Genomic DNA, 27,757 nt, shown 5'->3' on the forward strand with positions numbered 1-27,757 from the left:
CTCTGGCCACACCTGCAAGCTGCTCCAAGCAGCCGCTAATCACTCGGCACTTCCTGCAGTGGGGGATCGGCTCTTCCACTCTCCTGGCTTCTGTGGAGCTGATCCTCCACCGGCAGCCAGGTGAGCCGATCCGCCACTGCAGGGAGCGCTGGTGGTGTGCTGCAGGTGCACCTTGAAGGTGCGGCCAGAGAGGAGGTAAGCACATACTAATTTTTGCTTAAAGGTGCCTCTCGCCGCCCCCTGGTGGTGCCCCTTGCCCCAAATCATTATTTTAATTCAATTAAAGTCAAGTGTGCCGTCAAGTCAGTGTCGACTCCTGGGCGCTTTCCAGACTAGCTCCGTGCAGGCAAGTCGTGAACGTGCACATGACAAGGGGGCGTGGCCTGGGCTGCCGAGAGCCCAAACGAGCTCTCAGCTCGTCATTTCAGGCAGTGTCGGCTGCCTGACAGGACATTTCCCCCTTTCTCTCCCTCTAGAGAGGGAGAGGAAGGGAAAAACGTTCTATCGGGCAGTCGGAGCTGCCTGAAATAATTGGCAAAGAGTTCACCTGGGCTCTCGGCAGCCCGGGCATGGGAGGGGGGAGTTCGCTCTGGGCTCTTCTGGAGCCCAAGCCACGCCCCTGTGCACGTGACATCACATGCACGGGCATTGTCAGTATCTGGCCACCTGGCAGGGAAGTTCAAGGTATCAAACGGAGCTGCAGAAACAAGATACGGCTCGGACACAGTTCTTCCCTATTGGGCTTGGCTGCAAGCTGTCAACACGGTAGTTGACAAACGTTGCTTTCCAGCAGTGAATAGAAAGCTGGTGACGTAATTTATAGTACAAGCCGAGAGCTCCCAGCTGGCAGGAATTCAAGGCTTATCAGCCCTCTGCAAGAGGCGTTTACTCCTCCTGATAGTTTCAAGCTGATTTCTGCGCCTTGCAATACGCCTCTGTTGTGGAGTCAGTGGGGGTTGCTTGATTGGTCCGTCACGGTTTCTGCTGTCTCAGGTTGTTGTGCCTGCTCCGAATCATCAGCTGTATCTGCCTCAGCTGTTTCTTGGAAACTGACAGCCGGGCTCTGCCCCTCAGACACCCCGGCATTGGCTGAAAAGTTGACAGCTTCCCCTTCCTCCTCGCTGTCTGAGACCGAGGGCGTGACAGGCATATTGGAGGGGGCCGCTGAGCGGGGCTGGACGCAGGCCGCCGCTTGGCTGGCTCTGCGCCTGTTCTGGGTGGCAGTATCAAAGCAGTGTGTGTGCCCCAAGCATTCAGAGTAGGGCTTTCCAGATTCAACCTGAGCAGGATATAAAATTAACTGAGCGGACATTCAGAAACTTGTGAGCGCATGCACGCAAGAAGGGAACACTGCTCTCGGGTGGACTGCCTGGCTGCTGGTCTCTGCTGCCAACATCTCCAAAATCTGTTCTTTCATATACATGTTTGGCTTTGGTGATTGGTGACAAAATTCCCAGCCTTGCCTGTGTGTCTCCCAAGGCCCCCCAGCTGCCTAATGTAAGGCACCGGAGGCTTCAAACCATGGGCTCAGGTACCTCACTTGCTGTGCCACTGTGGCAATTTGCAAGGAGAGAAAACTGGTCAGCTACAGTGCCAACTCTGAAGATGGCTGAAGGAAGCATGCCAGTTTTCAGACCAGGGAAGGTCAGGTGACATGAGAAGCCAATTCAGGTTTGAGCAGGCCCTATAAAGCTGCTGATTCTTGTTTGTGTGAATGGCTCGATGACTGCTTCCTGGGTGGTGCCTAGCCCCAGCCCACTGGTGCTGTCTCACAACTGCCTTCACTTTCCCAGAGTGCTCCTTGCTGCTGGAAGCCTGCTAAGATTCTCCACTGATGCCTAGCATGGTTCCAGTTGCCTGTCTCTTCTAGGCCGCTGGTTGGCATCGAACGCTGCTTGATACCCCGTAGGGTGGATGTCACCCTGACATGTCCTGAGGCAGCTCAGGTGTGGATTCCAGCATTGCTGCAGCCTCCCACCTGTGACTATAAACCTAGGATGGAGACTCTCCAAGCGAAAAGTCTGTGATGGTGTCAGAAGGGCATTACCTGAGGGCTTCTTCCTGTCACCTCCTGCACTTTGAAACCTGGGTGGTTCTGCTTTTTCGTTTCCAGGCTTGGGGATGCCATAGACCCTTCCTCTTCAGCCATTTTCTCCTCCTCTCTGGTTCTCAAATCCACCATCCCCTGGCTCAGAATCGTCCAGTCTCTCGCTAAGTCAGTAGAAGAGACTGATCCTATAACTGCTTTCTCTGTATAAGGCAGAGGAAGAGATTCTCCAGTCAAATAACAAGAACATGGCAATATTTCCAGTTAGTGTATTTCCTTCATGCCTCCAGCTCCATCAGCCTCATTCTTCCCAAAGTTCTCTTGCTCCTTAAACAATTCTATTGGTTCTCTCTTGCTGCCCTTTATGGCTGGAACAACTTTCCAGAAGACCTCCATGAGGATCCTTCAAAATCCCTCCTCAAACTCCACCTTTTCTGTGAAGCCTTGGCACCATCCCCTTTGCCCTCATCCCCCACTAAAACTATGCTGCCCAAACACACGTTCTTTCCTTGCCAACCCCCTGTCACTTCCCCTGACTTGAATCTTAGATTGTAAGCTACTCGGGGCAGGGACCTATTCTCTCGTATTACACAAAGCAGCATATCCATTGATGGGACAATATCATTGTAAATAATTATCATAAAAAAACGAATGTCTACCCACATCCCACATGAAGCACTTTTTCACCTGTTGCACACTGTACATCTCCATTTACACTGCAACCAACTCCCCTTGAAGTTACCTTTGAACCAAGTATGTTAGTAACTGACCAGAACACTTTATCTTTTAAAAACATATTTTTATTTATGTCTTAAATGTATGCACTGCTAGGGCTTGCCTGGAGGTTCAAGTATCTCTTTTTGAAACTTATAAATATTAAAAACAAAAGTCTAATCTTACTGTGGAGAGTCTAGTTGCTCTAAATAAACACTTTCAGCAACATTTACTCTCTGGATAAGTAAATATGGCCAGGCAGGTATGACAATAGGTTGTATTAGAAGCACCAAGAAGGTGGAGTTTAGAGGAGGAACAGGAAGTGTATGTAGGTCGTAAGTAAATTTTATTTATGGTCTTGGACCAGCAAAACAAAAAACAGTAAATACAAGAATCTTCAAACTCTCAGCTGACACAAATACAGAACTATTTGCCACTGTTAATGTTGACTCTATACTGTATCTAGTCACTATATCTATATCTAATCACAGGGGCATAGCAAGATTGGAGTGGGCCCAGAGACAAGATTTTAAAATGCCTCCCCTCACTGATGCTCAGCTTATGAAATATAGAAATCTTATGAAGTATAGAAATCTTAAATGAGGCTGAATAGTGGTAACAAAAAGCATAGTAAAATTTATATATATATATATATAGAGAGAGAGAGAGAGAGAGAGAGAGAGAGAGAGAGAGAGAGAGAGAATATTGTAAATATATTATTTATATATAAATTGTGGACAATGCAAGTCATTTAATGGTACTAGAGAAAGAAAGACATGCTGTTCTGGTAGTTCCAGGTCTTAACACTCACATCAGTTTTGGAGGATGAATACAACTGAAGGAAGCCCAGGCGGGTGAGTGGCTGGCAGAGTCAGTCATGTGACTTGCCTCTGGGGGGGTCCCCAAGGCAGTGGGCCCCCAGACCACTGTCTCCCCTTGCCCTATTATAGTTACGCCCCTGTCTAATCACTAATTTCCTATACCCACATTCTTAGATGTTACCAAAATTTGAGGTTATCTCATGGCAGATTCTACAAGCTGCCATGCAAAATTTAGCAGCATTATATGTCAAGACTGAATTCTGGCCAGCCAAAGGATGGCGTACATAAAATTCATCTGTAGGTCTTGGTGTATTCACTAAAATAGGAGATATAAAAGTTTTATGGAGATCATGGTAGAAACAATATAACAAGACATACCCCACTGTTTCAACCAATCCAGTGTACAAGGGCATATTCAATTTACACATGGGATTTTCCTGAAATCTTCCCTCAAGCAGCAATAAAGGGAGGACATTGAACTACACCAAAGTAAACACTCTCCGATGTCTGGCTACAGTAAGTGTAGTAAAATAATCAGGTGGTATATTGTATTTTGGCCTCCTTGGGCTAATAAAATTTGGGGCCAAGAATAAATCATTCTGCCATTCAGTGTCTAGAATGCTTTGCCTGAGGGTCAACCTAGCTTGCTCATATCCCAGCACAGTCCAGGCATCAGGGGAGAAACAGGAAGTGAAGCGGCTGAGTGAATAGTTTGGGAGATTTAGAGAAAGAACATGCAGTGCCTGTATTAGCCGCAGAAGCATTCTATAAATAAAGAGAAATCTTCAGTAGTTTCTTTGAGTCTGAAATATGGTGCAAGAGGACAGTGCTGCATGAAACATGATGAAAGCAGAAAGCACTTAAGGAGGCCCACAAACAGAAGGAAGATCAGGAAGAAAGCCTGTGGAGGTGCAAGACATCAGTGTGTCTGCAGTACACAGAAAGCAACATGGAGGGCTTGAGGCCTCCAAGTTTCCTGGATTTCAGTACAAAGAACAGACGTAGGAGTGGTGGAAGTCAATGCAACACTGCTTCCAGGAAACCCTGGGACATTATAACAACTACTAGAAGTGTCTGATGAATATTTTGACCCACAGAAAAATGAGACTGTGGAGAGAGATCAGTTTTTTACTCAGAATCAGGAGGAAGAAGAAGCGATTGATGCCTATATTAAGAAATACTGGCATCCACCTGCAATTTTGGAGACATAAAAGACTCCTTAGTCAGGGACAAGATTGTATATGGCACAAGGGACTAGGGTTGTGCGAACAGATTCAGATTTGAATCTATTCGACTCAAATCTATGCAATTTGAGTGATTCGAATTTGACTCAAATCACTCCTAAAAACAGTTATTCTATTTGAATTGACCCAATTTGAATTCATATCAATTCAACAACTGTTTTGGCACTTTTAAAAAACCATTCAGGCATCCTGATTGATTTTTTAAAAGAGCCAAAACAGAGTCGTATCGATTTGAATTTACCCTATTTCAAACCGATGTGATTCAGATTCTAATTCAAATTGAATTGCAAAGTTCGATTTGTACACATCCCTACAAGGGACCCTGCGCTGTGGGAAAGATGATTAAGAGAGGCTGCCCAACCCTGGGGAAATGCCACTAGATTGCACAGGCTGCAGAACTATAAATAGATCAAGACTATATCAACAGACTTCTCTGTAGAGCAGCTTCATAGATTTCACTTAAAAGACCCTGGAGAAAAAGAACTAGGCAGATCACCTGCAAACATAACCAGGACAATTCAGTGCTTATATTGTGGGAGATTACATGATAGGCAGAAAAAGAAATGCCCAGCATATGGCTAGGAGTGCAGAGGCTGTGGAGAGAAGAACCACTTTAGAAGTCAGTGCCGCAGCTGCCAATCTACTAAGCAAATAGTCCACACAGTAACAAAGAGAAGAGGATATTACAGATGAGGAACAAATCTTTTCTGTATCTGTGGTAGACTCACAGCCTCATGTATATTGTTTATGCACAACAGGGAAAGAAGAGACAAAACCTCATATTTGCAACTATGATACTACAGCAAAGACTCATAAAATTTCAGGTGGAATGTGGAGCCACTTGTAATGTTCTTTCAGTCACTGTATCAAATAGGATGTATTAATTTAAATATTAATAAATTTAATATTTAAATTTATTAAATTTAATACTAAACTAAATTAGAATGGGAAAATCCACAAGGTGCTGTAAATGTCTGTGTCACAAGACAATGGTGAAGCCTCTAGGCAAGTGCCATCTGTCCATAAGAAATCCACACAACAACAAAAAATAGTGGCTGGAATTTGTAGCAGTTGATAGGGCATACATCTACCCACTCTTGAGCAGTCAGGCAACATAGGACATGAAGCTAATTACAGTGCAAATCATAACATTCTCCTGGTTGCAGAAGAACAGAAACAGGTTGTGGGGCCGCTGCCTAACATTCAGTCAGGCTACAAAGATGTATTTCAGGGCACTGGACTCTTTGAGGGAAGATGGCATCTAGAAAGAGACCCACAGGTGCAATCGGTAAGACTACCTAAATGCAGGATTCCACTGGCTTTGATGGAGACACTGAAGAAAGAATTGTCCCATTTGCAAAAGAGAGCGAGTGAGCGAGGGCATAATTGCACCAGTAGAAACAAGCACAGACTAGATCAGCAGCCTGGTAGTAGTGAAAAAGCCATCAGGTAAACTGAGAATTTGCATTGATCCAAAACCACTCAAAGGAAGCACTTAAAAGAAGTCACTATCCACACCCAACATTTGAGAATGTACAGTACTACTGGACTTATCTAGAGCAAAAGTGTTTACTGTTTATGATGTCAAGAATGGATTTTGGCATTTTTGTCCCTAAGTGTACAATTTATCTATAGTTCAGTATTGTCTATGGCAGGGGTTTCCAATTTCTGTGGACCCAAATTTGAGAACCCAACTCTCACATCCAGAAGGCTATTGTGGCTAGGGATGTAGTCCAAAAACATCTGGGGACCCAGATTTGGCAACCCCTGATCTGCTCTGATCGGCAGTAGCAGCTCTCAAGCATAGACATGGCCAAGTCTCAAGCAAGGTCTCAATTCTTTCCCAGCCCTGCTCAGAGACATTTTAACTCTTAACCAGACAAAGAGTCTTGTAGAACCTTAAAAGACTAACACATTTATTGAATCAAGAACTTTCATGAACTGGAGCCCACTTCTTCTTCATGGACTGTTCTCAATTGGCAGGTATACATACACAGATGGGTACCGAGAAATATCAGTATATTTAGTGGGCCCATATGGCCATGAAATGCAAGAGGTATAGTTTAGACAATTCTATGTTCATAAGATAATCACAATCAGGCTAGATCACATCAGGAGATGGGCAAATGAATAAGTCCCTGATAGTATGGCTGACACTGGACTCTTCCAGATGCTGTTATATTCCAAAATTAGCTCAAATTCCTATGAAAAGCAAAATGGGGAATCCACACTAGGAAGGAGGTTGCATTATATTCTAGTTCCATCTACTGGCAATCTATGGCAATCAGCAAAACAACCATTACTTCATACTCTTTTTATTCTAATTTGAGACAGGACCGTTGTTTCATGGCTGTTTAACTGTTGCCAGGAATCAGTGGTGCTTATAATGCAACCTCCTTCTTCCTAGTGTGGACTCTCCATTTTATTTTTCATAGTAATTTGAGAGGATGTTGGAATATAGCAGTGCCTGGAAGACCCCATTATCAAGTCTGACCCAGCTGCTCTTCTGCTGCCTGTAACCTCTGGGCTTTTCATTCAGCTTGCATGAACTTTTCAGGTATTCTACTACCTCTTCAAGAGAGCAGAACTGTCAGATTTCATACAGCTAGGAAAAAGGGCTTGGATCAGGTTCAGATGCCTCCTCAACTATGAAGCTCCTTGAGTGACCTTGCTGGGGAAGGACCATAGCTCAGAGAAAGGGCATCTGCCCTGCATGGAGAAGGTCCCAAGTTCAAACCTTGGTCTGGAACCCTGGAGAGTCACTGCCAGTCAGAGTAAACAATACTGAGCTAGATGGACCAACAATGAGGGACAGAGGTGTATCTAGGGAAAATAGTGCCTAGGGCAAGCACTGAAATTGCGCCCCATGTCCAACATCCGACACCTATCTTTCAGATAACTTTACCATAATATCAGCTGAAAAATACAAGTCAAGCTCATTAATCTTTTAATATTTCAAAACGTATTTAGCAGTGGACGTAGCCAGACCAAAAAATGCTGGAAAATTACAAATTTCAGTATGCTGGGGCTCATGAAATACCCAAATACTATGTGGAGATGTACTTGGAAAACTAAACAGAAAAGCCTGTTTAATTCTCTACTAAGCATTGTAGCATCACTATTACATAAGTTTTAAAAATAAATGGAGAATTTGGCTTTTCCAAGATACCCTGAAAATAATTAAAGGATATGCAGAGTAAACTGTGTCACTGTTTGGAATATATTCTAGTATTTCAGAAAGACAGTTAAAATGAGAGAAAAAGAGCAAGAAACTTCCAGTGGCCTTAATACTAAGGATTTCACACTGATTCAAAGACAAACTCACCATTAATAGCTATATTATTAAGACATCACACTTAACTCACTTATCACAAGAAGCAAAGTACAGGTGAAACTCGGAAAATTAGAATGTCGTGCAAAAGTCCATTAATTTCAGTAATGCAAATTAAAAGGTGAAACTGATATAGAAGACAAGGATTGAAGAATAGAACAATATCAGACCTCTGAAAAGTATAAGCATGCATATGTATTCAGTACTTGGTTTGGGCCCCTTTTGCAGCAATTACTGCCTCAACGTGGCGTGGCATGGATGCTATCAGCCTGTGGCACTGATGAGGTATTATGGAAGACCACGATGATTCATTAGCGGCCTTCAGCAATTCTGCATTGTTTGGTCTCCTGTCTCTCATCCTTCTCTTGGCAATGCCCCATAGATTCTCTATGGGGTCAGGTCAGGTGAGTTTGCTGGCCAATCAAGCACAGTACATTGTATACTTTTCAGAGGTCCGATATTGTTCTATTCTTCAGTCCTTGTCTTACTGGTTCCATGTAATATTCTAATTTTCTGAGATTGTGGATTTGGGGTTTTCATGAGCTGTACGCCATGATCATCACAATTATAACAAATTAAGGCTTGACTTATCTCGCTTTGCATGTAATGCGTCTGTCTCATATATCAGTTTCACCTTTTAATTTGCATTACTGAAATTAATGGACTTTTGCACGATATTCTAATTTTCCGAGTTTCACCTGTAAGAGCAAATGAATACAATCCTAGCTCATAAGCTTCAGCTCGGTATTCACAAGCCCTGATTCTCTGTACATAGTGCCAAACTGAATAAGTGTACAGTGGCTTATATTATATTAAATTATTATTTTTTACCTGTAGCCCCTTCAGGGGGCTTCCTAAAGGCGGCGGGGGAGGGGTGTCCCCTGCAAAAATTTCCCCTCCCCCCGCTGGCCTCTTAATTCACCGCCGCAGCCCATCCTGGGCTGATTTTCAGGCCTGTTTGAGTCTGCAAAAATTGGCATGGAGGCCATTTTGGAGGCTGCCACACATGCTCAAATGGCCTCTTTGAGGCAGGCCTAGGGCCTTGCTGGGACCATTTGAGCATGTGTGGTGGCCATTTTTTAAATTTTTTTTTTTACAAAAATGGCCACCAAAAACAATATGGCCACCGCACATGCCCAAATGGCCTCTGCAAGGCCTGGCATGGCCTAGGGCAGGCCTGCTCAACTTAGGCCCCCCAACTGTTTTTGGACTACAACTCCCATAATTCTCAGCCACAGCAGCCAATAGCCAGGAATTATGGGAATTGTAGGCCAACATCTGCAGGAGGGCCGAAGTTGAGCAGGCCTGGCCTAGGGCCTCACAGAGGCCATTTGAGCATGTGTGGTGTCCATTTTGTTTTCGGTGAACATGTTTTAAAAAATCATTTTAAAATATGGCGCCCCCCTTCAAGTGGTGCCCGGGGCACGTGCCCTGCCTGCCCCACCCTATATATGCCCCTGATGAGGGACCGCCTGCTCCCAAGGGTTGCTGCCTGCTTGAAGAGGTCATCTGAGGGGACTCTGCTCCGGGTGTCGACAATGAGGGAGGCTCGGCTGTTGTGCACTCGGGACAGGGCCTTCTCTGTTGCTGCCCACAGACTTTGGAATGCTCTCCCAGTGGCCATTTGCTCCTCGGACTCCATCACAGTTTTTAGAAAGCTTGTTAAATCTTGGCTTTTTATCCAGGCTTTTACATGATTGTTTTTATTGCTGCTTCTATGTGTTTTTACCCGTGTATAGTTTTTATGCTTGTATTTTATAGATTTTAAATTTGGTTTGTTTTTATATTTTTAGCTTAATATTTTTATTGTCATTTGATTGTATATTTTTTTAACTTTTGTAAACCGCCTTGAGATTGTTTTTAATGAAAGGCGGTATATAAATTCAACAATAAATAAATAAATAAACAATCTGACTTGGTATAAGGCAGCTTCCTATGTAACCTATGCTTCAATTGTGTGATTGCCAATCTCAGGCAGCTCAGCTACTTAGTGCAGAGCTTCTCAAACTTGGGTCCATGAATGTTGTTGGACTATAACTCATCAATGGCCTATGACCATGGCTGGGGATGATGGGAACTGTAGCCCAACATCTGGGGAGCATCATTTGAGAAGCCTTGCTTTAGTGAATATCTTAATAGGAGACCATGCAGCTGCACCAGAGTCAGAAGCAGAAGGTTTGGTTTCTGCTGGGGTCAAGAGGTTGCAACATTGCAAAAAAGACTGGCTGTACCTACTCACAGAGAAGATTGATTATGTGTTAGCCATTCTGCCCTGGGGCATTCCTTAATCACAATACTAGAACCAGGAGTCATACAATGAAACTGATTGGCAGGAAATTTTGGAGAGACAAAAATAAGTTTTTCTTCGCACAGTGTCAGTCTATGGATTTGGTTGTCACAGCGTATAGTGATGGCCACCTGCTTGAATGGCTCTAAAATGGGGTTAGACAAGTTAATGGAAGACAAATGTATGAATGGCTGCTAGCCTTAATGGCTACATATTAACTCCAGGCTCAAGAGCCACAATTCTGAATACAGTTGTAGGGGAACAAGGATAGAAGAGGGGGCATGCCTTCATCTCCTGTTTGTGGACTTCCCAGAGGCATCTGATAGGCCACTATGGAAAACAGACTAGGGGTATTTCCAGATGGCAATAAACTGCAGCATGTTTCAAGCTTTTGCACAAGTTCCAAGCATGGTCTTACTCCCCATACACACACTGTTGCAGGCTTCCATGCTACTTCCTAGCATAATCTTACCCTTGTAAATGAGCAGGACCTGGAGTCAACAGGACCTCATGCAATTTTCACAGTGCCACCTGTTGGCCACCTCTTGCATCCCAAAAAGAACTCATCCTTTTTCATTACTACTTTTGTGGCAATTGGGGGAAAGGGTGGGCTTGCCTCAGAATACAAGAGCTGGCCAGAAAGTGGCACTGCTAAAATCACATGTGGTCCCTGCCTGGCATGGGTATAGAGATTGTGTTAGGAAGTTGTATGAAAGCTTGCGATAGCATGTGTAGGAGAAATAAGATCACACTTGGGAGCAACAGAAAGAGAGGGCGCATGCCCTCAGCTCTTGCTTTTGGGCTTCCCAGAGGCATTTGGTGAGCCACTGTGTGAAACAGGATGCTCAACTAGAAAGGCTTTGGGACTGATCCAGCAAGGCTGTTCTTATGTAACTTGCAAAAACCTTTGAACATTCTGCAGTGTATTGCCATTTAGAAGGATTCCTGCTAAGTCTTGGACCTAATCCAGCAAGGCTGCTCTTACATTCTTATGCCAAAGTGAACATCCTTCACTACCTTCTTCCTAATGCTGCTGCCACCTGCAGTTATAACGCCTCCATGATGGTTGCTTCCCTGTCTAGAGACCCACCCATCAATAACTGATGACCTTCAATATATGGGCTGATGGATGAATCTCATCACATGTCATGATTGGCTACAGAGGTCTGGTTCAGGCATAGGTTGGTCAGAAGCAAAGGGCCAAAGGCAGGAGGCACAGGCAGGAGTGGGCTGGAGTCAAGAAGTACTCTGAGACAGTCAAGTAGTACAGAGTTCCCAATCTTGGTTCCCCACATGTTTTTGGACTACAACTTTGGCCACTGTGGCAGGGGAAGATGGGGATTGTAGTCCAACACCATGTGGGGTCCCAAGTTTGGGATCCCCTGGTATAAAACACTCACCTGTGGGACGATGTTACACCATCCTCTGTGGTAACGCTCATCCTATTTCCTCTTTAATGCTTTAAAAAAATCTCCTCAACCTTTCCTCCTACCAACTTTCTTTATTTGGAGAATTCTAAAGGTGATAACAAGTGATCCCTACACATATAAGCCAAATTAGCTGATGATTGCTGATGATTGCTGGACCGAAGGATGCTCGCCTCCCCTTTTTCTTACAGTTTTCAACATTGCCGAAATGCGCTGTTGCCTCCCTACCAATTAGGCACATTAAGCACTTTCTAACATTAGAGTTGGTTCTGGGTCGTACAAACAGAGATCTGAGCCAGGGTGGGCAGCAGAAGCAAACAACTGAGTCAGGATCAGGTACTCAGAGAAGGCAGTGTGGCTACTCTTGGTGAAGAATTACCCAGCTTGAGGCAACAGTTACATTAGGCTGAGTCACTCGGTCTGGTTGGACCTGATGAGTAGCAGTACCTTCTCTGGCCATCATCTGGGTGGCACTGCAGAGCAGCAAGGATAACACCAATAATTCCTCCTGCCTGAGAGCCGCCCCATCGGCACAAGGAGTATGGTGGCTGGGCCTGGCTGTGGGTGGCCCCAGTTTGAGACCTCCCCAGGCGCCTTACAAGTGCCGTCTTGTGCATCCTGACATGGTGCATCATGCCTGAGTTGGTAAGGTGCCCGATCACCTTCCCACGGCTAATCTTCCTCCGGCAAAGGAGGCACTCCCCCCACCGGGGATCGTCCGTGAGGCGGAAGTACTTCCACACCTCTGACTTCCAGGGTGCTCCACCTGGCCTCCTCCCAGTGGCAGGGGCTGCAGCACCCGCAGTTGTGGAGGGAATGGAAGGACGGGGTCGCTGCTCAGTCTCCATATTCTTATCTTCTTCCTCCTCCCTGCTCGCCACAACCTGCAGAGAGGAACTGCCACCAAAGCCATGTCTACTGTCCTGGGTAGGGGAGCCCTGAGGTTGAGTAGCTGAGAGAGCAACAGAGGAACTCAGCAGAGACTTATCATAGTGGAGTTCCTCCTCTGCGAAGACATCCTGGAGTATGTCCTGCACAGCTTCTGGAGTGGTAGGGGATAACTCTGAGCAGCCACTTTCCCCCCAAGTCAAGTTTAAATCCACCTCCCGGGCCTGCTGCTTCCCACAGTCCCCCTGAAGAATGCCTTCTGTCATTGTGGGGAAGGAGAAAGACTGGGCAGCAACAGCCTCCTCAGCCTGGGCAGCGGTTGTACCAGCGCTGCTCCCAGCAAAGAGCGTGCACTGCAATATGCTCTTTCCTCCCCTCCCAGGGCCACCGTCAGAGATTAGGCTCTGAATAGGAGTGTGAGGAATGTGTGCTATTATCTAGGGATGTGCACTGAACCATGGAGGCACGGTCTGGCACTGGGGGTTATGTAGCTTTAAGGGTGGGGGGGTAGTACTTACCCCTCCCACCGCTTTTCCCCCTCCAGCGCTCAACTTTTTAGCAAAGTTTTTGGGCGGCAGTGTTCCTCCCTGCCACCCCTGCCCCCGTCGTTGCCCAGCAAAAGGGGAAGTTGAGTGCATGCATGCACCCACCGCCGCACGTGCCCGCCGCCGCCACGCGTGCCACACACGTCACACACGCAACGTGTGATGTGTGCCGCATGCGCGACGGCAGCGATGGGTGCGCGCCTGCCACAACAGGCACATATGTGCACTCAACTTTCCCTTTTGCCAGGCAACGACGGGGGCAGGGGCGGCAAGGAGGAATGCTGCCGCCCCAAAACCTTGCTAAAAAGTCGAGCGTCGGAGGGGGGAAAGCGGTGGGAGGGGTAAGTACTACCCCTCTGCCCTTAAAGCTACATAACCCCTCCCCCACCAGACCGCCCCCAATCCAGACTGGTTCGGAGGCCTCTAACATGGCCCCAGACCGGTCCGGTGCACATCCCTGCTATTATCTGCATAGGAGTGAGAGAAAAGGCATGCTGGGAATGTTTTGTTTTTCACTGTGCCCATACAGTTCTCCTGCAGCAATTGCATGAGGTTGGGGAAGGAGAAGGCGGCAAGGGGGCCAGGGACCCATCTTCACTTCTTGTCCCAGGGCCCACTTCAACCTTGCTAAGCCCCTGATCTGGTTTAACCTTCTACAAGTCCTCCTTAAACAATTCAGTTAATCCTCTGCTTCTGCTTAAGTGGCATTAACAATAACATTTGAAGACTGATTTACATGGCAGCGTGGACTCGATGTGAGTTTGTCTGGGTATACATACAGCCTAATGTCTATTGAGGACAGAACACTCATGATCTAAAAAGAAACACCAAGGAGACACCAGCAACAGCCACTAGAGGGATGATAAACTGTGTTGAATAGTGACAGTTGTTCTCCCCCATATGACTCTTTAAGAGAGTCATGTGCTTATGAGTTTAAAAGGAGCCCCTTTGGCCAGTTAGCAGTGTGCACTGATTTGCTCCATTGAGCAACGACTTGAACGCAGTCTCAAAGGAAGAGCTTTTGTATATCTCCAGCACCCTGCTACAACACCTTACACATGTGAAACAACTTTATCTTAATGCTGTGTTTGTGCAACAGACAAGCTGCACTAGAGCAAGAAGATTGTGCAGCTGCACTAAATCATGGGGATTTTCAGAACTGTGCCCTTGAACAAAGATTTCCTATGAAACAAGCAAGAGATAAAGGCGTGTCCTCTCTCCTGCTGATGCTCCTCTGCAACTGGTATTTGGAGGCATCTTACCTCTGAGGCTGGAGGCACATCGTCCTTGTAACATTAGAATGTCAAGTGCAACATTAGAATGTCAACCATGCTGAGTTAGGCCTTTATAGCTAAGTATTGTCTAGGCCAGGAATTCTCAACGTTGGGTCCCCAGATGTTATTGGACTTCAATTCACATAACTCCCAACCAAAGGCCACTGGAGATTATGAGAGTTGAAGTCCAATAACATCTGGGGACCCAACGCTGAGCATCCCTGGTCTAGGCCATGCTTTGCATGCAGCAAGTCCCAGGTTCAATCTTTGGCAGCATCTGCAGGGAGAACTGGGAAAGACCTCTGTCTGAAACCTTGGAGAGCCACTGCCAGTCAGTGTAAAGATCACTGGCCTAGATGGACCAAGGTCTGACTTGGTATAAGGTAGCTACTTATGTACCTGAGCTCCTTTAACTAGGCATAACCAGCTTTCAGCCTGAGACCTTCTATACAGGAAGTGGCCTTACACCAAATCAAATAATTGGTCCATCTAGCCCAGGATTTTCTACTCAGACTGGTTGTGGCCCTCCCGATCTTGCTTCCTAAGAGCCATTTTTAACCGGTTATGCCAGGGATTGAACCGAGGACTTGTGCATGCAGGTCTGTGCTCTACCACTGAACTAGGGCGCCCTTCAGTCCTGCCCCTTCCCTCCTGAATAGTACATATGGCTTCTGGCATCATTCATAGGGGGCCTCACAGTTACATGGTTTCTCACCTGCGAGGATTCCCTCGTGTGCTGCAGGGCTTGGGCTACAGCAGGAGCACTGACATGGTTTCTTGCTCAGGTGGATTCTCTCATTTGCCACAAGGGTTGGGCATTTGCTGGGGGTTTCCTCTCGGTATGGTAAGACTTGGGGCTTCGTGACAGTGTGGATCATCTGATAGCCTGAGTGCCACCTTGAGCTTCCTCTGAGGTCACCACATGTGTTTTCTCCTTCATTCTGTAGGGTATCTTCCTGGGCTGTGGTACCTTGCCTCTGAGAGCCACTTTCCCAACAGAAAAGAGTTCCGGCCTCACTGTTCCCCAGATCCGTTCTCGGTTCCTCCCTTGATCCTTGCCAAGTCCAAAGTCTTGTTGCCTCCTCATAATACTGGAAGAGGTCACCTCTTTCCCTGGTCTCCTCTTTTGGAGCCACCTGCTCAGAACTTTCTGGATGAAGAGCCTCTATCTTCTTTTCCTGTACCCACCCCTCACCTAGAAAAGCTAACAAGAGTGTCATGCACTCATCTCCCCCTTCCCTATTCTATTTATTATGATTTTTAAAATGGACATTAAACCAAAAACAGAACATCAACATGAGAGGCTATTGGTACAAACTATAAGATAGATGGTCACCCCAGGGGTTCTTAAACTTGGATCCTCAGATGTTGTTAAACTACAACTCCCACCATCCCTGTTGGACATTGTGGCTGGAGATAATGGGAGTTATAGTCCAACATCATCTGGGGACTTAAGTTTGATAACCTCTGGGTTGCCCAATTCAATAAAACAAGAGTCCTAATTTTAAAAGGAAAAACCAAAATGTTCAACTAATTATTTACTAAAATAAATGAGTGCAATAATAATCAAACATGTTTAAATGGATGGACCAAGTGTGAAAAAAATGGCAAATAAATTGCTGGCTTCTGTGATGGAGAAGCAATAAAGACCCTACCATTGAAGGTTTCCTATCACTTGCTTGGGTAACTTCCTAACACCTTCTCCCTAACTTTATTTCACCCTGTTTACTAGCAATGGAGTTGGCTGATACCATCTAAGTAATGATAGACATGATGCCTAGAGCGCCCCTGCTTACAGGGATGCTCTAGCCCAGGATGGACAACCATAGGCCAGATCCAGCCACAGAATGATTTTTTCCATCCCCCGCAAAACCAGAAGCTCTATTTTATTTTATTTTATTTATTCAATTTACATACTGCCCTTCCCAAAGTGGATCAGGGCAGTTTACATTAAAATCAAAAACACACAATAAAACAATTAAAATCAAAAACATTTAAACCAGATTAAAATTAAAACTATATATCATTAAAAGCCTGGCTAAAAAGACGAGTCTTTAAGGCTCTCCTGAAGGCCTCCAAAGAAAATAATTCTCTTATATCCACGGGGAGTGCATTCCACAATCTAGGGGCAACAACTGATAAGGCCTGATCCCAGGTCGCCACCAGATGAACCGGTGACACCTGAAGACAAACCCCTCCGATTATCTTAATGAGCAGTGGGGGTCTTGTAGAGAAAGGCACTCTCTCAGGTAACCCGGAACTAAGAAATGTAGAGCTTTAAAGGCAATAACCAGCACTTTGTACCTTGCCCGGAAAAATATTGGCAGCCAGTGCAACTGTTTAAGAGCAGGCATAATGTGGTCTCTCCAGAATACCTGGAGTCCAAATGGATGTTACCAGATGGTATAGCACCGTTTTCAGGTCCTTCTCCACTAGGAACAGGAGGAGTTGTCAGTTAATCGTGGCTTGTAAATAGCGCTCAGTTTCAACCTGAGATGCCAGGGTGACACCCAGGTCCAAGAGCACTCCCAAACTACAAACCTGTTCTTTCTGGGGGAGTTTAACCTTTCCAGAACAAGAAGTTCTATCCCATCTTGAAGATTACGACCCCCAACAATGAGCACCTCCATCATGCTTGGATTCAGTTTCAGTTTATTACTCCTCATCCAGCCCATTACTGTCTGTAGGGAGGCATTTCAGGGGATAATGCCATTTCCTGATATTGATGTCAAGGAGAAATAGATTTGGGTGTCATCAACATATTGATAACACTCAGCTTCAAATCCCCTGATGACCTCACCCAGCAGTTTCATGTAGATGTTAAAAAGCATTGGTGACAGAATGGAGCCCTGAGGGACTCCATATAGTAGCTCCATTTTTGAAGAGTAACTGTCATCAAGAGCCACCATCTGAAATCTACCTGCGACATGGGATCAGAACCTGTAAACAGTGCCCCCTATCCCCAAATCCCTCACATGATGCAGAAGGATACCATGGTCAATGGTATCGAAAGCCTCTAAGAGATCCAAAAGAATCAGCAGAGTCACCATCCCACTGCCAATTCCCTGGCAAAGGCCATAGCCCTTCCTAAAGCCAGTCTGAAATGCATCTAGATAATCAGTTTCCCTCAAGACTGCTTGAAGTTGGTCAGCCACCACTCTCTCAATCATCTTACCCAACCATGGGAGGCTGGAGACTCACCTAGAATTATCCATCACCAGGGGATCCAGAGTGGGCTTCCTAAGAAGGGGTCTAACCTCTGCCTCCTTCAAACATGGTGGCATCCTGCCCTTCCTCAGTGAGGTATTAATGATATCAACTAGGCCAGCTCCAACCACCTCCCTGCAAGATTAAATCAGCCATATTGGGCAAGGAACCAAAGAACAGGTGGTAGGCCACAACATTTCAAGGAGCTTGTCCACATCCTCAGGAGTCACAAACTGAAACTGATACAATCTAATCTCACCCTGCAGAAATATTGGAGTCCAGATCAGCCTGGATGTGAGAGATTTTATCTGCAAAGAACTCAATGAATATGTCACAGAAAGACATTGTTTCTGGAAACAGATTTGAAACAGAAGGGGCTTGAGTTAAACCCTTAACAATCTGGAACAGCTCTGGTGGATGAGAACTTGCAGACGCAATACACGCAGAATAAAACAGCTTCCATGCGGCATGTATTGCCACAGCATAGACCTTCAAATGGGCTTTATGCTGTGTGTCATCGAAATCAAGATGAGTCCTCCTCCATTAGCGCTCCAGTCATCTACCTTGCCACTTCAGCTCCTGTAGCAATATCATATACCATGAAGCTGATTTTAAAGCAGGTCAGAGAGGATGCTTAGGAGTGATCGTGTCTACTGCCCTGGTAAGCTCCCTGTTCCAGATATCCATCAGGGTGTTGACAGAATCATGTTGACAGAATCATGGCAGAACCAACTCCAAAACCCTCCAAGAGCCTTTGGAATCCTACTGGATCCTTCTCAGGCAGACCATTCTAATAGGTCCGTCCACCACCCTTGCAGGGGTCAGATGTGACTGTGAGACCAACCTTAACCAGGAAGTGGTCCATCCATGACCATGAGAAAACTACAGGAGACTCCACCCATGGAACACCCCCCTGATCCGAGCAGAAGACCAGATCCAGTGTGTGGCTCACAACATGCTTAGGTCCTAGGACTATTGCCCATAGTGGTCATGGCTGCTATGAACTCCTGAGCAGCACTTGACAAACCAGTCCCAGAGTGGACATTGAAATCATCAAGCACAAAAAGCCTGGGCGACTCCAACACCAACTCAGCGACCAGCTCCGTCAGCTCAATTAGGGAGTCTGTTAGGCAGCGGAGCGGACGGTACACCAACAGAATCCCCAGTCTATCCCGAGTCCCCAATCTACGGTACACACACTCTACATAAGTCAATTTTCTCACAGGGATTCTGGTAAGAGAGGTGTTATTCTTAAAACATGAGCATTTTAATCAAGACATTTTAATCTTTCTCTAGTAAAAGGTTTGCTCAGTTTCACTTTTTTGCTGAACTGGCAAGCTTAACAGTGGGTCCCAACCAGGTGAATTTGGCCCAAGCTTCTTTGGAACAGGAAACATGCTAGATTTTATGAGGCAGTGTCAAGGTTGCTGTTTGTGGGGGTGCTGATGCTCTGCATCCCGATCTAGGAGACAGAACTAATGAGGGATCGGTGGCAGCAGCCAGAGTTACAGAGGGAAACTTTGACATGCAACTCCTCACTTAAGTTTTTGTGGGGGGAGAAAAATATATTTTGGGGACTGAAGATATGGATTATTAGGTTGGGTGTGGGCAGGAGGGCGGAGGTGTTCCTCAAATACCAATGCAGGGATCCGCACTCCTGGCAGCAGTCAGAGCATCAACCCTCTCTGCAGTGGAGATATGCTGGGGTGGCTAGGAGGCTGGAGGGGCAAGACCAAGGGACTCTGTGAAATCGGACAGGCTTGTGGAAGCTTTCGTGAGACAGGAGTCCAGCCCCCACAAGACTTGCATAGATTACTAGTGTGGGTACTTTAAAGGCTGGTCAATGATGAGAAGGAACAAGAGGAAGCAGAGGGCTAAAGGGCTCCAAGACAGGGAGAGTAGGAGTGGACAAGCAGGGGGAGGGAGAGGGAGTGGGTGCAAGGTACTTGGAACTCCCTGCCCCGAGTCCTCCTTGCCCTTCTTTTTCTGAGACCATGTCTGGGCAGGAACAGGGTCCCTCTTCCCCACTCTGAGATCCACCCAGTTGCCAAGAATGGTTATTTGTGTGTGGCAATACCGTGATGCTACAAATTTTACAATCTATATATATAATTCTCCTGGGTGTGCCTTGGAATGTGCGTCCCAGCACCCAGCTGATTGGCTGGGCGGCGGATGTGCCTGATTGGCTGAGGCGCACCCAGGATTATTGGTTGCCGCCGCTGCGGCAGGCCCAGCCTTGGAGGCCAGAGGTGGCGGGCCCGGCCCAGCCGCGGCGGCGGCAAGGCCCAGGAGGGGGGAAAGAAAGGGGGGGCAGAAGTGGCAGTGGGGGGGAGAGGTGGCTGGGCCCGGAAGCAGACTGGGGCAGAAGTGGGGGGAGAGGTAACCGCCAGCCCCAAAGAGCACATAGTTGCTCTGTGCGGGGTCGGCTAGTTTGAAATTAAAGCAAAATCAGGGTAACCAGTGATGCAATGCAACATATCCTTACCGGGCAATTTTTTATCTTCCCATTCCTGCTTAGTCTCTGGGCTACAGTCACAAGTATCTGGCAGTGGAACCTCGCCTGCCTCCAACGAACTCACGGCAACTTCCAGCGAAGACTCCAGCACCTGAAACAGCAGCAGAAATCTCACTCCAAGTGGATGACATATCCAGAAATGACAAATCTTGCCTTCCCTACCTAGAGGGCTTTCTTCCACAGTCAGTCATCTACACAAGGGATTCTCAACCTTGGGTCCCCAGATGTTCTTGGACTTCAGCTCCCATAATCCCCAACCCCAATGGCCTTTGGTTGGGGATTATGGGAGTTGATGTCCAACAACATCTGGGGACCCAAGGTTGAGAACCCCTGATCTACACAATCCTTGTCGCTGGCAGATCCAACCCAACGTTGTCCCCGCCACTTCCCAATTAGGAACAAGTTGTAAAAACTAGGCTTGTGCATCAGGTCTATTATGGTTACACCTGCTAACTCAGCAAAGAGGCATAGGAACATAGGAAGCTGCCATATCCTGAGTCAGACCACTGGTCCATCTAGCTCAGTATTGTCTTCACAGACTGGCAGTGGCTTCTCCAAGGTTGCAAGCAGGAATCTCTCTCAGCCCTGTCTTGGAGATGCTGCCAGGGAGGGAACTTGGAACCTTCTGATGATCTTCCCAGAGCGGCTCCATCCCCTGAGGGGAATATCTTGCAGTGCTCACACATCAAGTCTCCCATTCATATGCAACCAGGGCAGACCCTGCTTAGCCAAGGGGATAAGTCATGCTTGCTACCACAAGACCAGCTCTCCTCTTTAAAAGGAGAACTGGTCGTAAAAACCTCTTTAAAAGGCACCTTTTAAAGTGGTGATTCTCTTATATTTAGCAGGGGGAGAGCAACTGGCCCTATCCAGCCCCAGCACAGCATCCCATTCCCTCCAGTGTCTATTGCTGGTATCTGCCTTGTGTTTCTTTTAGATTATGAGCCCTTTGGGGACAGGAGATCATTTTATTTATGTATTCTTATTTGTAAACTGCTTTGCGAACTTTGGTTACATAAATATATAAATATATTTGTGTGATATATATAGTGTGTGTGTGTACACTGCAAGATATTCCCCTCAGGGGATGAAGCTGCTCTGGAAAGAGCAGAAGGTTCCAAGTTCCCTCCCTGGCTTCTCCAAGATAGGGCTGAGAGAGACTCCTCCCTGCAACCTTGGAGAAGCCACTGCCAGTCTGTGAAGACAATACTGAGCTAGATAGACCAATGGTCTGACTCAGTATATGGCAGTTTCCTATGTACCTATATATAAATATTCGTTGTTGTTGTAGTACTAGCTAGGATGGATAAATGGAACCTCCATTTTCAGAGGCAGAAGGGGGATCATTAGGGAGTGTCCTATGGGGCACGGGCCCCCAGTGAATTGCTCAAAGCCCCGAATCTCATCAGCCACCTCCCTGGCCTCTTTCAGAAGGGAAGTGCAGCAGAAGTGCAGCAAGTACCTGCACCGAGCCTGGGAGAGAACTCCTAGCCTCACTTAGCTCTCTGAAGCTTCCACCTTCAAAAGTGCAGTATTATAGTATTAGAGACTTCAAAAACAACATCCCATAATTGATCTTCGGGGAGGTATGATTGAGTTTAATCATCTAAATGGGGGCTGCGGGCCTGGGCCCTGGATCTTTTAAGTACCCAGCAACGCTCCTGAGAGAAAGTATACCACTGGGGGGCAACAGCAGGGAAGGGCTATTGCTTTCAAGCGCTTCCTGTAAACATCTGATTGGCTATTGTGAGAAACAGGATGCTGGACTAGATAGGCCTTGGGCATGATCCAGCTGGGCTCTTCTTATCTTTGGATGGATCTGAGTCCATTTGAAATTCCAGCATCAAATTCTCTTACCCCCTCTTTAAGTCTCATGGCCTCTTTCTGCAGGAAATCTTCTGCCAAGACCACAGCCTGGGTGCAAGTTGCAGGTCCACATCCTTTGACCCAGCCCTGCATTTCCTGAGGCAAGACAGTCAGGAACTGCTCCAGGATCAGCAGCTCCAGAATCTCGTCTTTCGTGTGACTCTCTGCTTTTAGCCACTGGCAGCAAAGTTCCCGGAGTCTACCATAAACTGCTCTCGGACCCTCCACTTCTTGGTAGCAGAACTGCCGGAAGTGCTGGCGCTGCCTCTCCCTCATGAGGGCCTCCCCTTGCAAGATGGCGGCCTTCACCTTCCCGAAGTCTCCCCTGTCTCGGTCACTGAGGCTTCTGAAGGCCTGCCTGGCCTCTCCATTGAGGGCTGGCAGGAGGAGGGCCACCCACTTGTCCTGAGGCCACCGACACGCTGAGGCCACTTGCTCAAAGGAGACTAGAAAAGCCTTGGGGTCAACCCACAGCATGGGCTCCTTGGATGTTGGTGGGTTTGCCCATTCTGAGCCAGAGGTCTGCAGTGTCCTCAGGAACTCCTGCCACTGAGTTTCCCAGAGCTGTTCCAGTCCCTCCTCTGGTTCTTTCTTAATATACTCCAAAGATGCCATAGTCTCTAACTCCCCAATACTCCCTGCATGTACAATTCGTGGACCTTTTCCACCTTCCATCTCTGCCCACAATTTAAAGACATCTGCGTTCTGTTCTCCCTTCACCAGCTGTGGGGCTGTTGCTGCCCTCTCCTTTGCAGATACATTTGCTTCTGTCTTCCAGTTCTCCAACCCACAGTTAAATTTCACCTCCAGGACATTCTCCTCCGGTTAAGTCTGTATTTTCAGCTCTCTACCTCTCCCAGTCAGCCAACATGTCACTTTCTGAATGGCAATGCAGGTTCTCTATCAAAAGAGGAAGTCCCAGTTAGTGAGGTGGCATCTCTCCAATGGGCAGTGCGAGGAGGGGAAGGGACTACACAATTCTACCTCAGACAAAGAACATTCCCAGTATCACAAAACACTCAGAAGAAGAAATTCAACCCCAAGGTAACATGGGTCCAGTTTTGGATGACATCACCCCCACCCATGTGATTAGGATGAGACTTGCTGTTAGTGTGGCAATTGCGATTTCCTCCTGGCAAGTTCCTTTATCATGGGAGAAGAGACTGTCTGAACTGCCATTCTATATGCACTCCCTTTGAAGAAGAAGTATTTGGTGTACCTATACAGGCCATTTGAATGTGCAGCACCCACGCCCCAGTGTGATAAAGGGATGTGATGGGAGGATACTGGGACCTCTACAAAGCATGTCCCTCCCAATGGGCACACTGTCAACGTGTCCCCTTCCTTATCACATGGGTGGGGATGGTGTCTGCCATACCAGCCCATATCCCATTAACCAGGAAAACACAGCGAGGCTCTTCTCGCGATCCGTGAGAACAGCCTCTAGGGGGGTAGTGGGGAGAATGGGCTTAGCCCGCTCTCCCTGCACATGAGCAGGGCGGCAGCCCTGAGCGGCTGGATCAGCCGCCCACACGACTGCTGGCTCCATTATGGAGCCGGTGGGGGCTGGGAGGATCGGGGGCCATGTGGCCCCCGGAAGTTCCAGCATGCCCTGCGTGAGTGCGCAGGGTGTGCTGGAGAGAACCCCGCGCCGGGATTTCAGCCTCCCGGTCAGGGGTCTCCTTGTGAGTAGCCGTGGCGTGGAGCCACGGTGCGGAGCCGTGCCGCAGCTACGCACAATTTTAAAAACCAGGTTTGCAGAGCGCTCACTCCACAAACCCGGTTTAAGGGGAGGGGTACTGTTGCGGGTGACCCACTTAAGAACCACCAGGCTCACAGCCGAGCCTGGTGGTTCACACGATGGGAGAAAATCGGGCTAGCCTCCCGATTTGGGAGGAAAATCAGGCTAGAATCTAGCCGCTAGATGGATTTTCTCCCATCGTGTGAATAGCCTAAGCCCGTTTCTGTCTGTTTTGAGTCTTAATTCTCCTACAGCTTCAACTGCTGAACCCAAAGAAGATTGGATCAATAAGCTCCTAACACAGAGAAGAGCAGATTTAAGTCTTTTTTAAAAAGTGAATTACTATTGAAAAACTATTAATGGACATTGTCTTATCAGCTAAATAAGGGGAGAGTCTGGAGCCCACATGCCTTGCATGAAGAAGGCCTCAAGTTCCATCCCCAGCAAAGGGAGGGCTGAGGAAGCTTCATTTATTAGATTTATGTACCACCTTTTCCCCAAAAACTGGAACTCAAGGAAGTGTACAATATAAACTGGCACATTAAAAATGACAATAAAATGCAATAACCATCATTATTATTTTTAAACACACATTTAAGCAACCAGAACAGAAAATACATACATAAGATCAAAAGTCCAACACCAGACATACTTCAAGTTAAAAAGGCTAAAAGAACATCAGAGTCTTAATGTGTCTGTGAAAGGACAACAAAGCAAACCTCAAGGGGCAGGGAATTCCAACAATCCCAATAACAAAACTTTGGAGAGCCAATGACAATAAATATCAAGTTAAATGGACCAGCTTCCTATCTAAAAGCCAGCTTCCTATGTAAAGGCGGGTTCACACATAATAGTGGCACCTGAATTTCCACCAGTTGCCAGAACCCTGCCCCAAGCGCATGCTTCCAGCATGAGCTGCTAATTCTATGCCAGTTGTGTCATCCAGACCCAAAATGTCGGCTTGTTCTGCATCACTTCCCTCCGGCAACCCAACACCTGTAACTTAGATTTGAAGTTGGTTACAGATGTCAGGTTGCCGAAGGGAAGTGCTGCAGGACAAGGTGGGTTGGGACATTTCTGGGTCTGGGCGACACAATTGGTGCAAAAGTAGTTGCTCTCGCTCTCTGGGAACCAGCAGTTGGTATAACGTCCGGTGCTGCCATTATACATGAACCCATCCATATACTACTGATAAAGTAGAAGTTGTGCCCTGGAGTCGGTGTCGACTTGGAAGCAGGCGGTCCCTCAAATATCCTGGGCCCAAACCATTAAGGGCTTTAAAGGTCAAAACCAGCACCTTGAATCGGACCCAAAAATGAACCGGCAGCCAGTGCAGCTCTTTCAAAATGGGGGTGATGTGTTCCCAACAGGCAGCTCCGGATAAAACCCTCGCTGCCGTGTTTTGCACTAGCTGCAGTTTCCGGATATTCTTCAAGGGCAGCCCCACATAGAGCGCATTACAGTAATCCAGCCGTGACGTGACTAAGGCATGGGTAACCGTGGCCAGATCTGCCTTCTCGAGAAAGGGACGCAGCTGGTGCACTAGCCGAAGCCGTGCAAAGGCACCCCTGGCCACCGCCTTTGCGGTATTAATTTATAGCCTACAAGTGAATTTTGGCCCGTTGAATAACGGGCGCTAGTAACGGCGCTCCTGGACCCCCGCCGCCATTCCCCCTCCCTCCGCCGTTCCCCCCCTACCTTTAAGGGCCAAATCGGCCCAGGCATTTGCCCCCGCCAGGCCGGGGAGACGGAGACCGGGGGCGGAGCGGAGGCCATGTAACCTTAAAAAAAATTTACTCCCGCGGCCGCCGCCGCCGACCACCCACCCTCCCTCCCTCCCTCCCACCCAGCTGCCGAGTCCCCCTTACCCTGGCCGACTGCTGTCGGCCGAAGACAGCCCTTAATTTAAGAGGCCGAGAGGAGCTCGCAAGCAGAGCTCCTCTCTGTGCAAAGCCTCTTGCCGAACTGCCGCTTTGGGCGCAAGGGACTCAAGCGCCCAAAGCGGCAGTTCGGCAAGAGGCTTTGCACAGAGAGGAGCTCTGCTTGCGAGCTCCTCTCGGCCTCTTAAATTAAGGGCTGTCTTCGGCCGACAGCAGTCGGCCAGGGTAAGGGGGACTCGGCAGCTGGGAGGGAGGGTGGGCGGTCGGCGGCGGCGGCCGTGGGAGTAAATTTTTTGTTAAGGTTACATGGCCTCCGCTCCGCCCCCGGCCTCCATCTATTTTGGCCGAGGCGGCGGCTCTGCCGCCGCCTTGGTCACTTTCCCGCCGCCTCCTCTCCAGCTTCTTCGGGGCGGCCGCTTCTGGCCGCCCAAGATGGCTGCCGGGTGCCGGCGAGCGTGTCTCCCTTGCCCTGTTCTGCGCCTGCGCTTTGCGCAGGCGCAGAACAGGCCAGGGAGGCATGAACACACGCCTTGGTGTCCGTCCACGGACGGACACCAAGGCTTTTATTAGAGAGGATTGAAAAACTTAACAGTCCTCTTTCTTTTTCATTCTCTCCCTCAACCCTAACTGCCCAGAGAAGGGAGTTTTGGGGCGGTATACAAATTTGAAAACAGACTGCCTGGGAAGGTCCACTTCTGCCTTTGAAACGTGTCAGGCCAGCACTTTTTTCAAATCACAGTTCCAAGGCTGTGATTCCCTCAGTGTTCAGAGTAAACATGCCTAGGATCGTGTGTTCAGAATTGAGAACACGTTTCAGAGGATGAAGAAATTGGGGGGCGGGGCTGGGGGGGCAGCATGTTTGAAAAGGCAAATTGGTTCCTTTCCCCTTCCCTTCCCTTCCCCATACCCCCCCAAATCTGGCAATGTTTGGTTCAGTCTCTCTCCCTTTTTTTGCAAGCAGGGACTCCCTGCCTTTCCTGTGATTGTGTTCTCTCTCCATCGGGCTGCAGGGGCCTCTCCTCTCTTCAGAACTCTCTTGTTTACTCACCTCTCCCAGCACAGCTTAGCAATGATGGCAGTGCAGGGTTCCACCCCCCCCAACCCCGCCCCCAGATGGAAGGAGGGGCAGTGAGTGCTCTGATCAAGCCCCAGCAGCACATCCTCCCTTAACAGTTCCCAGTCTCTCTAGGATGCAGAATTGAACTCAGTGGGTTTAACCTCTGCAGGCACCTCACTGTTGCCTTTACTGTGCGCAGGGACCAGGTGGGAGGGCAGGCTTGATTTCACCATTATGGAGAAGCCCTTCTGGCTTTTCTGTTCTACACTCCGGTGTCACTTTTCTTTCAAAAAGACAGTGCCTGCTCAAACTGGCATCTCTGAACATGTGCAACCTACTTCCTAAGGGGAACTGGTCTGTGTGTTGTTGTTTTTAAAAGAGGACCAACCAAGTATCTCTGAAGATGTACAGTGTACCTTTTCTTTCTTAAAGGGAACCAGCTTCTTCTTTAAAAAAAAACACACAAAGCCAACCAAATACACGCAGAGCATGAGCAGAGCACCTCTGAAGGGAACTTTATTCTTTAACATGCCTCACTTTTTCTGCTGCCTGGGAGTTTTTCACACCCAGATTTTAGTCCGCATCTCAACCGAACCAGCTCAAGGTCAAGCTGGCTCACATTCAAACTGGCCCGGCTCGAGGGCTCACTCTCAAGCCGGACCGGGCCCAGTTCAGCTTGAAGTTGGGCTGAACCCGCCCATCTGGTCTGGGGCCAGTTCGGGGTTGTTGTTGTCGTTTGGGGGCGCGGGGTGAGATGGCAGACTTACTGCCATTGCCAGGCTCCTGGGAGTGCTGTTTTCGGCCCATGGGTCTCTCTGTGGTGGCGGCAGCCATTTTGGAGGCTGCCGTGCATGGCCATTGACCGAGGGGCATGACCCAGCCCTCGCAGATGGCCACGAGGCATACAAGGCAG

At 47.7% G+C, this 27,757-nt stretch overlaps 2 protein-coding genes across 7 annotated transcripts in view; one reads left to right on the plus strand and one right to left on the minus strand.

Moving 5' to 3' along the window:
* The window catches only part of LOC128343048 (zinc finger protein ZFP2-like), a 32,190-nt gene extending 5,284 nt beyond the window's left edge, over positions 1-26,906 (minus strand). Inside the window, exons 1-4 of one of the 5 annotated variants that reach the window (XM_053291441.1) lie at positions 26,836-26,906; positions 22,158-23,066; positions 20,271-20,391; positions 2,048-2,250 (exon numbers count right to left, since the gene is read on the minus strand). In XM_053291441.1, the coding sequence (XP_053147416.1) occupies positions 2,048-2,250; positions 20,271-20,391; positions 22,158-22,841 (1,008 nt within the window). In that variant the 5' untranslated portion in view covers positions 22,842-23,066; positions 26,836-26,906. Of the gene's footprint in view, positions 1-2,047; positions 2,251-15,293; positions 15,911-20,270; positions 20,392-22,157; positions 23,067-25,605; positions 25,732-26,463; positions 26,612-26,835 lie in introns of those variants that run through there. The other 4 variants (XM_053291440.1, XM_053291442.1, XM_053291446.1 and 1 more) reach the window with 4 other exon arrangements.
* Positions 1-27,757, plus strand: part of LOC128343035 (zinc finger protein 271-like) — a 159,866-nt gene that overhangs the window by 78,182 nt on the left and 53,927 nt on the right. The gene's annotated exons all lie outside the window — the stretch shown is intronic.

Source organism: Hemicordylus capensis, chromosome 2 (assembly GCF_027244095.1).
Source record: "Hemicordylus capensis ecotype Gifberg chromosome 2, rHemCap1.1.pri, whole genome shotgun sequence".
Classification (NCBI taxonomy): Eukaryota; Metazoa; Chordata; class Lepidosauria; order Squamata; family Cordylidae; genus Hemicordylus; species Hemicordylus capensis.